This window comes from Anabrus simplex, chromosome 14 (assembly GCF_040414725.1).
Source record: "Anabrus simplex isolate iqAnaSimp1 chromosome 14, ASM4041472v1, whole genome shotgun sequence".
In the NCBI taxonomy this organism is placed as follows: domain Eukaryota; kingdom Metazoa; phylum Arthropoda; class Insecta; order Orthoptera; family Tettigoniidae; genus Anabrus; species Anabrus simplex.
The window spans coordinates 88,453,560-88,464,139 of NC_090278.1; the positions used below are offsets into that span (position 1 = coordinate 88,453,560).

The following is a 10,580-nucleotide window of genomic DNA, read 5'->3' on the forward strand; positions in this document are numbered from 1 at the left end:
CAGTCCAGTGGTATTAAAAGGTGGTCATATACGTCAGCCTCGTGTCAGTAGATTTACTGGCACGTAAAAGAACTCCTTAGGGACTAAATTCTGGTACCTTGGCGTCTCTGAAAACCGTAAAAAGTCGTTAGTGAGACGTAAAGCCAATTACATTATTATTAAGAGTAAGTGTAGTTACAGTGTGAAATTAGCCTCTTATTTCCTGGGTTGTATTGCCAGATATATTTCAGTTTTAGTAGGAATGTAGTTCATTACTTAATGATAATACAGTTACTTAATACTTCTGTAAGCTATAAAAATATGATACAAATTTTGGTGCAACACTCAGCTTCAGATACCACAAGCTGCCACTGATACACCTATCAACCTGCCTTCTCATTGAGTCTTAATTTTGTAGATCCCATTTTTTGTAGTTTGGGCAAGTATGTTTTGGAGAATATTTTTTTCTGCATTCTGATGTATAGAGAGATACCAGCTTAACAATAGTGTTGTAATGATGAATTTTGGTATTTATAGGAAAGTTCACTTTTACCGAGCGAGTTAACTGTGCGGTTAATGTTGCATAGCTATAAGGTAGTATTCTGGAGATGGTTGCTTCAAATCTCACCGTTGCCAACCCTGAAGATGGTTTTCTGTTGTTTCCCATTTTCACACCTTAATTAACGCCATGGCCGCTACCTTCCTCTTCCTAGCCCTTTCCCTCGATTGCATCGCCGAAAACTTGAAGTCAAGAACGGATGACATAAAAATGTTAGAGCTCAACTGTAGAAGTATTGTAAACAAAGAGATCGAATTAAGCAATTTAATAGATATTGTAGTAGGGGTTGAATCATTGGTGAGAAATGACATAATGGATGCAGAAATATTCTCACAGAACTGGAGTGTGTATCGTAGAGATAGGATAGGAATGGTAGGAGGGGGAGTATTCATTCTGGTGAAAGAAGAATTTGTAATCTACAAAAAAGTTAAGTATGAAAAACATGAAATTCTAGTATAAGGCTCATCTCTAAAGATAATAGGAAACTTGATGTCTTTGGAGTGTACAGACCAGGAAAGAGTAGTGCTGACGCTGATTCAGAATTATTTGATAAGCTAATCAGCTATATTGGAAACGATATGGAAAGGAATGTGATAGTAGCAGGTGATCTCAATTTACCAAATGTCAATTGGGAAGGTAATGCGAATGACAGGAAACATGAACAACAAATGGCAAATAAGTTAATATGGGAAGGGCAGCTGATTCAGAAAGTGATGGAACCAACCAGAGGGAAGAATGTTTTGGATGTCGTGCTGATAAAACCAGATGAGCTCTATAGAGAAACCGAAGTAATAGATGGTATTAGTGATCACGGAGTGGTTTTTTTGAGAATAAATGTGAAAGAAAGGAAGGTATTAAAATTAGGACTGTTAGGCAGTACCATATGGCTGATAAAACAGGCATGAGGGAGTTTTTAAAAAGTAACTATGATCGGTAGAAAACGGTAAATAAAAATGTAAACAGACTCCGGGATGGGTTTAAAGAATTGTTGAGGAATGTGAAGATAGGTTTGTACCTTTAAAGGTGGTGAGGAATGGTAAAAATCCACTATATTATAACAGAGAAGTAAAGAGACTAAGATGGAGGTGCAAGATGGCTATGGAAGTAAGGAGGAATTGAAGGAACTTACTAGGAAATTGAATCTAGCAAAGAAGGCAGCTAAGGATAACATGATGGCAAGCATAATTGGTGGTCATACACATTTTAGTGAAAAATGGAAGGGTATGTATAGGTACTTTAAGGCAGAAACAGGTTCCAGGAAGGACATTCCAGGAATAATTAACAAGGGGAGTGTGTATGTGAGGATCTTCAAAAGGCAGAAGTATTCAGTCGGCAGTATGTAAAGATTGTTGGTTACAATGATAATGTCCAGATAGAAGAGGAGACTAATGCTAAAGAAGTATTAAAATTTACATATGATAAAAACAACATTTACAGTAAGATACAAAAGTTGAAAACTAGAAAAGCAGCTGGAATTGATAAGATTTCTGGGGATATACTAAAGGCAATGGGTTGGGATATAGTACCATATCTGAAATACTTATTTGATTATTGTTTGGTTGAATGGAGAATTGCTATAGTAGCCCCTATGTACAAAGGAAAGGGTGATAGACATAAAGCTGAAAATTACAGGCCAGTCAGTTTGACATGCATTGCATGTAAATTTTGGGAAAGCATTCTTTCTGATTATATTAGACATGTTTGCAAAATTAATAACTCGTTTGACAGAAGGCAGTTTGGGTTTGTTATGTTATGTGTTATATTTAGTCATCAGCCCGAAGGCTGGTTGGATCCTCAACAGCTCTGCCATCAGCTGTCATAGATGGCCTAGGCATCACTGAAGAGGCGTACTAGGGAAATGAGGAGTGGGGTAGTTTCCCGTTGCTTTCCTCACTGAGCCAGAAGTTGCTGTTACATATCAGTCTGCCAAGCCCACTGAAATGCATACACCAACCGACCTATGAGCAATAGTTTCACACCATTCATAACAGGGACTGGCTGCATAAGGAATGGCATTGCTAGCATCGCTCATACCTCAGTCACTTTCATATTGTCAAAGCCAAGGATGAGACAGAGACAGATCAATGAAAGTAACAGAATTGCTCTAGCCTGTACCAGAAGACATAGTGCACTGTAAACACTAGATCCCGCCAGCAAAGGCACTAGTTTGGGTTTAGGAAAGATTATTCCACTGAAGCTCAACTTGTAGGATTCCAGCAAGATATAGCAGATATCCTGGATTCAGGAGGTCAAATGGAGTGTATTGCGATTGACCTATCTAAGGCATTTGATAGGGTAGATCATGGGAGACTACTGGCAAAAATGAGTGCCATTGGACTAGAAAAAAGAGTGACTGAATGGGTAGCTATATTTCTAGAAAATAGAACTCAGAGAATTAGAGTAGGCGAAGCTTTATCTGACTCTGTAATAATAAAGAGGGGAATTCCTCAAGGCAGTATTATTGGACCTTTATATTTTCTTATATATATAAGTGATATGAGTAAAGAAGAGGAATCAGAGATAAGGCTGTTTGCAGATGATGTTATTCTGCACAGAGTAATAAATAAGTTACAAGATTGTGAGCAACTGCAAAATGACCTCGATAATGTTGTGAAATGGACAGTAGGCAATGGTATGTTGATAAACGGAGTTAAAAGTCAGGTTGTGAGTTTCACAAATAGGAAAAGTCCTCTCAGTTGAGTTGATGAGGTGAGAGTTCCTTTTGGGGATCACTGTAAGTACCTAAGTGTTAATATAAGGAAAGATCTTCATTGGGGTAATCACATAAATGGGATTGTTAAGAAAGGGTACAGATCTCTGCACATGGTTATGAGGGTATTTAGGGGTTGTAGTAAGGATGTAAAGGAGAGGGCATATAACTCTCTGGTAAGACCCCAACTAGAATGTGATTCCAGTGTATGGGACCCTCAACCAGGATTACTTGATTCAAGAACTGGAAAAAATCCAGAGAAAAGCAGCGCGATTTTTTCTGGGTGATTTCTGACAAAAGAGTAGCGTTACAAAAATGTTGCAAAGTTTGGGCTGGGAAGACTTGGGAGAAAGGAGATGAGCTGCTCGGTTAAGTGGTATGTTAAAATTATAAAATCCTTTTATTAACAACCACCTACTCAATACAATACATTACTCATTGAATTATAAAATAATCATGAGGTGTCTTAAATAATGGAACATGTTTCGTTCGACATAGCAAACATCATCAGCCGTTAATTTATAAAGATTAGGTCAGGGTCCTGAGCTGAAATGATAAACAATGTTAAAAGAGTGACAATGCCGTAATAAAAAGTAAAATGATAACATTAGACTTGAAATTGTAAAAAATATGTACAGATTAACAGCAAGTATTTGTAGTGGAATACATTGAACGATGGTAGTCTGTAAGGTTAAAACAATCATGAGGTTGTTAAAGTAAAAAAATAGATACAGTGGACCTTAAAATATATGTCAATGCGTGAAGCATGGATTAATTATTGACGATGGAGTTCTTTAAATTGAGCAAAAACAAAAGTTGAAATAGAGTTATTGAATAGTACGAGTCAAACTGAACCAGTTAAAAGGCGCATGGCGACGAAACTAAGGTTGATATGACATGAACTCCAGTAGTTAGGAATTCTGTAGGAGAGCCAAACACAATGCCAGAGGAAATACAAGTTGAACTAGTCCGTATTTACACGCTAGCAGTAAAATTAATCGTATACAACGTAGGACACCAATGGTGGACTCGTTAAAGAGTAACTATAATCATGAAAGTAGGGAGAGTTCCAGCAAACCAGAGATGAATGGAGCAGATTATGGCACAATTGGAGATAGAAATAAAAATATACATCGATTCTGAGACGAAAATATCCCAATGTGCAATGGTTGCAAAGATAATTAGGGCCAAGAAAACATTCTTCAAAGTTTCTGTCACACTACCTCTTCAATGAAGGCAGCCATCACACAATACCTACAGCTCGGTAAGTGGTATTACATGTAAGTGGTATGTTACATGTAATAATTGAAATAACAACATTAAGTTATTTATTAGACCACCTAATCAATACAAAATCGTCTTGGATGATTTACATAAATTTGTTAACTAATAGTGGTACATGTTTCGCCTTCTGAAGGCATCATCAGCCAGTCTTAACCTTAAATTAAAAATAAGCTTCTAAATAACATGTAATAATGAAATGAATTTTAAAATCTTGAAGAGATTTGAAGTAAAATAACATTAAAATAACAATGATGGTTTAAAAATACAATGTGATGAGATATAATAGTGGAAGTATTAACAAAATTAACATTAGAAGGCTGCTAAAATAAGTGCAATGGATAAAACAACAGATTGTTATACAACAAGTAGTAAGATTGCATAAAAATAAAGTTGATAGTCTGGCGGTTATAATTAGATGATGGCGAAAAATCGTATATAATCAAAGTAAAGAAGAGAGAATAAAAGTCAAAGTTAGTCGAGAGATCCGAAGTTAATCGTGATCTTGAAGATAAAAGACGAAAGTCAGAGGCATATGGTGAAGTTGTAGAACACGTTGAGGATATGAAGTTGTAGAATAGAAGTTGAAGAACAGTTTCAAATAGGATCTCTATGGACCATCTCAGAATTTGAAGTAATGCTCAAATGTTGTAAATTGTGAGTTTGTAGATATTCTAGTTGAAAAAGTATATAATAGTGGAATCATTTGACGGTGACAAAGATAGCTTGTAACGTTATGAGTTAGAAGTATTTGCAACAGTAGACTTCTTGCTACGTGTGTTATAGCTGTATGTTCCAAGCTGTCAGTGGAGAGATGGCGTGGGAGGACATCACTAGGCAAATAAGTTTGAGTGGTGTCTTTAAAAGTAGGAAATATCACAATATGAAGATAAAGTTGGAATTCAAGAGGATAAATAGGGGCAAATATTTGTTTTTAGGAAGGGGGGTTAGGGATTGGAGTAACTTACCAAGGGAGATGTTCAATACATTTCCAGTTTCTTTGCGATCGTTTAAGAAAAGGCTAGGAAAACAACAGATAGGGAATCTGCCACCTGGGCGACTGCACTAAATGCAGATCGGTAGTGATTGAACTTTTCATATGTTAGTGCAATGTTAAAACACCAGCAAAAAAGAAACCCTTTTATCTTATACCTGTGTTAGTCTCTGCTGCTGATGCCTCTGTATCTAGTCCATTTGATTGGATCCACTCACCAACTTACTCACACCGTTTGTTTTTCCGTATTTGTTGCTTAGTTGGGTCATGTTTTCTTTGATGTTTGACTTCACTGCCTTTTCCAAAGATATATGCCAGTCTGTTTGTCTTCTGCTACTTCTCATTATTATTATTATTATTATTATTATTATTATTATTGACTGTATCCGTCATCAATGGTACTATTATTTTGTATTTGATGTTGTATATGTTAATTTGTTCAGTTTGTTTGTTTTAAACATAATATACCTCTATCTTGAAAGAACAGTGGTAAAGAAAGACTTAAATACTGAAATTTTGCACTTTGTTTCGCTTTTGAATGTGTATTGTTAGCAGTAGAACTAAAATTTTTTTAATCATAGCAAAGCTAATGCAGTGTGCTCACCTTTGCAATCAGCGGTATTCTGTAAGAAAGAAGTTAGCTCCCAAACGAAACTATCTTTATATCAGGCTGTGCACAGACTGGCTGTGTCGTACTGAAGTAAAAGGTGGGGTGGGTTTGGGATGTCTTACTGATAAATTGTAAGGGAGTGAGAATGATTGATAGTACAAACAGGTGGAAGCAAGGTCAGGAGGGTAGTTGTGGTGATCACTGTTTTAAGAGGAAGTACAAGTGGCCAACTATCATCTCATCATCGTCGTCAGTGTCGCACTCCAGTTGCCTGGGTGCAGTTAACAAGTGTCCTCCGCTCCTTTCTGTCCTTCCCCTTTTTCTGCTCCTTTACTTCTGCCACATCCAATCCAGATTCTCTAATGTCCTTCCGAATCTGATCCATCCACCTTCTTCTCGGTCTTCCAACTGGTCTCTTTCCCTTAACTTCTCTTTCCAATTCCCTTCTTGCTACCCATTCCTTTCCCATTCTTATTACATGTCTGAACCATCTCAGTCTTGCTTTCTGTATCTTCTGTACTAACGGTTTTATATTTAGCTCTTCCCTGATTTTAATATTTTGAATTCTATCTCTTCTTGTCTTTTTAACCGATGTTCTTAAAAAATTCATTTCTACTGCTTGGATCTTACTATCTTGTCTCTTATTAGTTACCAGAGTCTCTAGTCTGTATGTTACAATTGGTATGAAATACTGTTTATATAATGTTAATTTTGTTTTCTCTTGGGTACTTTGACATTCCATAAAAGCTCTCTGACTTGATGATAAAATGTTGTACCTTTACTTAGTCTGTTATTAATTTCAGGGTTGATTTCATTACTTCCATTAATAATGCTACCCAGATATGTAAACTGTTCTACATTCTCTAACCGTTCTCCGTCTATGTTCACTTGGCTTCTCTTTTTCTCTTTTCCACAGTGCATGACTACAGTTTTCTTTATACTAATTGCCATTCCAGACTCCTTCAGATTTTCATTCCAAATGTCCAGTCTCCTTTGTACTTCCTTTTGTCCCTTTCCCCAAATCACCACATCATCTGCAAATACCAAAGCATTCACTTCATCACTACTGATACTCTGTTTTACACATTTTATGATTTCATCCATCAGTATAATAAACAGTAATGGTGACAGTGCACTTCCTTGCGTGAGGATTTTCTTAGTATAAAATGTTTCAGAGTCACAACTCTCCACTTGTACACTGCTTTTACTCTCATGATATAACATTTTTATCTTGTTAATTGATTTTGGTACATTCCTTTTCAGTAGGCATTCCCCTACATGTTTTCTCTTAACTGTATCATAAGCTTTTTCCAAATCCAAAAATAAGATGATGATTTCCTTGTTCCTTTCCAGATGTTTTTTCATTATCGTTCACACTGTAAAGTTGATCTATTCGGTCTAAAGCCATTTTGTTCTTCCTCTAACTGTGTTTCTATTACATCACTCAGTCTTTTGTCTATGACTTTCTCCATTATTTTTAGCCCATGTGATAATAGCATTATACCTCTATAATTTTCACTTTTCTTCCTATTTCCTTTTTTGAACAGTGATACAATGCTTCCTTGTTGCTGGTCTTCAGGTATTGTTTCATCCTTCCATATGGCATTGAGGGCTCGGCATAGCCACTGTAGTCCAGTGCTTCCTGCTGCCTTAATCATATCAGCATTGAATTCGTCTTTTCCACTTGCTTTACCTTTGGTCATTGCTTTCACTGCCCTTTCAAGTTCCAACCATATTATTGCGTTCTCTTCTTTTTCTCCATCTATTATTTCCATTTTCTTATCTCCTTCTTCCTCTGAGCAGTCATCCTCTTTATAAAGTTTTTTTCAAAATACTTTGCCATCACCTTCTGAAGATCCTTTTTGTCATGTACTATGGATCCATCTTCTCTGTCTCATGCCTTGATTTTTCTTGATTTATTCTTTTCAATTTTATTACTCTGTATAATAATTTCTGGTTTCCTCGACTATCTTGCTCAATTTTGTTCGTAAACTCTCCCCAACATTTCTCCTTTTCTTCCTTGCTACTCCTCTTTACTTGTAGTTTCAATCTTTTGTATTCCATATGTAACCGTTCTGTCTTATTCTGATCCCTCTGATACGTTTTTTTTTGCTTTTCCTTATCCATTTCTATCTTTACCTTGTTCCTTTCTTTTATTTTGTCTGTCCACCACCATGTCTCCTTTCCCTTAACCTTTGCTTTTCTTTTCCCCCATACCTCAATTGCTGCTTCCACAAATGTCTGTCTTAAATTGTCCCACTCTTCTTCTCCACTTCTTATTTCCATGTTAGGCAACTTCCTATTTATACAATCTTGGAATGCCATTCTCTTATCCTCCTCCAATTCCCAAATCTTGATCTGTGGTTTCTTCTTCAATACAACTTTAGGGATTTTTACTTGTTGTAATTCCACAATTAATAATTTATGATCACCTTCCATACTTTCACTGGGTATTATCTTCGTATTCAAGATGTATCTTCCCCATTCTCGGTCTGTTATTATAAAATCTATGAGTGTTCCATACTGTTCATCCCAACTATATCGGCTGATTTTATGGCTATTCCTCATCATCAACCATGTGTTCTTTATTATCAGGTTATTTCTGATACAAAAGTCCAACAGTTTCTCTTCATCTTCATTTCTATCGCTATACCCATGTGGGCCCAGAACATTCTCATATCCCATTCTATCAGCTCCTATCATCTATTAACAGTAATCAGAGGGAAAACTGGAAGAAATCCGGTACTTCAAAAAATGAAGGTATCGACAAGAGCTGTGAAGGACGTGAGAACTACAGACTCGCTAGGCCTCTCAGTCCTAATGCCGTCGGGGTCGGAAAAAAAACGAGAGTTTACCAAGGGATAGAGGAAATTGAGGAGCCTGGCATAAGTAAGTGGAACCAACCCCACGACTCAGCCAAGGGCCCCATGGTTGCCCCAACCTACGCTCCCAAATTGAAAGCCCCTGAGGTCTCTTTTGCTCGGCTCCTACAACAGGCCGGGGATACCATGGGTGTCATTCTACTGTCCCCATCCACAGGGGGAGACAGGGGGGTACTCGGAATGAGGAGATATAGATTTCAGTTAGGAATTAACTCAATATAAATTGGTTTTGGTGATGGGGTCGTGTGCACTGAATGAAGGAGAATAATGGGTACTGAGCGCGATGACAGTGGGACTTAACAAGGCCACAGAGCTAGGAAGTGTTTAGTAAATTCACCGAAGACTTGCAGACTGAATACCGAAAGGCTATAACGAAGATGTATTTTTAAAATCCTGTTTTTAAGTCGGTTCTTTTTCCAAAAGGTATGAGACATGTCATGTCTTTGCTTTTAGAAGCTGGTTTGAAGATCGGTACAGACCTGGAGATGGCATACGGGAAGTTGAGGGACCACATCGAGAGGCTGTTGAGACATAGCGCTTACTCAGTGGTGAACCTAAGCAGACTGTTCGAAGGACTGATGCTCCCCAAGATTCACAGCGGTCCCGTTAAGTCGGAGAAAAGCTGAAATGTGTGGTTGTGTACAAATGAAGTATTTTTATAATCGTGTGTAAATATGTGTTCTGTAATATCTTATGTCATAAGGACAATGCAGCTATGACTGTTTTAAAAGCTTGTACATAGAAAGTAAGTTTTAGGGGGGTTCATACGTTGACAAACTACATTTCAGAACACCTATTCGAGAGATTGCTCTTTTGTACATTATTACTGAGCTTTTTGCATGAAGTGTAACACATTGATTGCCAGCCCGTTCTTCACCGCCCGGCTCCAAAAACGAAGACTTTCTTTTCAAATTATCTTTCACACATTTTCGTGAGCATATTCAAAAATCATTACAATAACATTCTGAAAGAGTGAGTGTCAAGGATGTTTTAGAAGATAAAAATTAACCATCAGCACTTTTGTTATTATTTCTTTCTTTTTTTAAATATTGAATTGCAATAAGAAAATTCCACGTAATCAGAATTATTGATCACTTTCTACAGCATCCTCGATTGTTTATTCAGTTCAAACAGATCGTGGTATTCATGGCATATTATAAATAAATACAGGTGAATGACGTAAGAACATGTGGAAAACATTTGTTTCATCTTCTGTGAAGATAGGACAAGGAGATCATCTTGTAGCATATCCTCTATCACTGGTTTAAAAAATGTAAATATCAGTGATTTTTAAAATTTAAACCTGAGTTTTTAATTTATGTTAGTTTTTAATTTTAATAAAAAATACTGAAATGTATTTCTTTGAATTGGATTTATTCAAGTAAAGAAGGGTTTTTCTTCTTTATTTCCTGTTTCCAGTCTTCTGAGTCGGGTTATGAATCAAGGACCTCCACAGTTTTCTGTCTCCACCATTCCCTTGCTTCCTCCAATATTTCTTCTACTTTTACTCCTCTCTTCTCTATACCCTCCTTCACCGTATCCATCCACCTGTTTCTGGGCCTTCC

General features: G+C 36.9%; 1 protein-coding gene across 1 annotated transcript in view; it reads left to right on the forward strand.

Annotated features, from left to right (window-relative positions):
• The window catches only part of PolA1 (DNA polymerase alpha catalytic subunit), a 148,509-nt gene extending 138,192 nt beyond the window's left edge, over positions 1-10,317 (forward strand). The window contains exon 29 of the mRNA XM_068230304.1: positions 9,469-10,317. Within this exon, the coding sequence (XP_068086405.1) occupies positions 9,469-9,641 (173 nt within the window). The 3' untranslated portion in view covers positions 9,642-10,317. The remainder of the gene's footprint in view (positions 1-9,468) is intronic.
• The last annotated feature ends 263 nt before the right edge of the window (positions 10,318-10,580 follow it).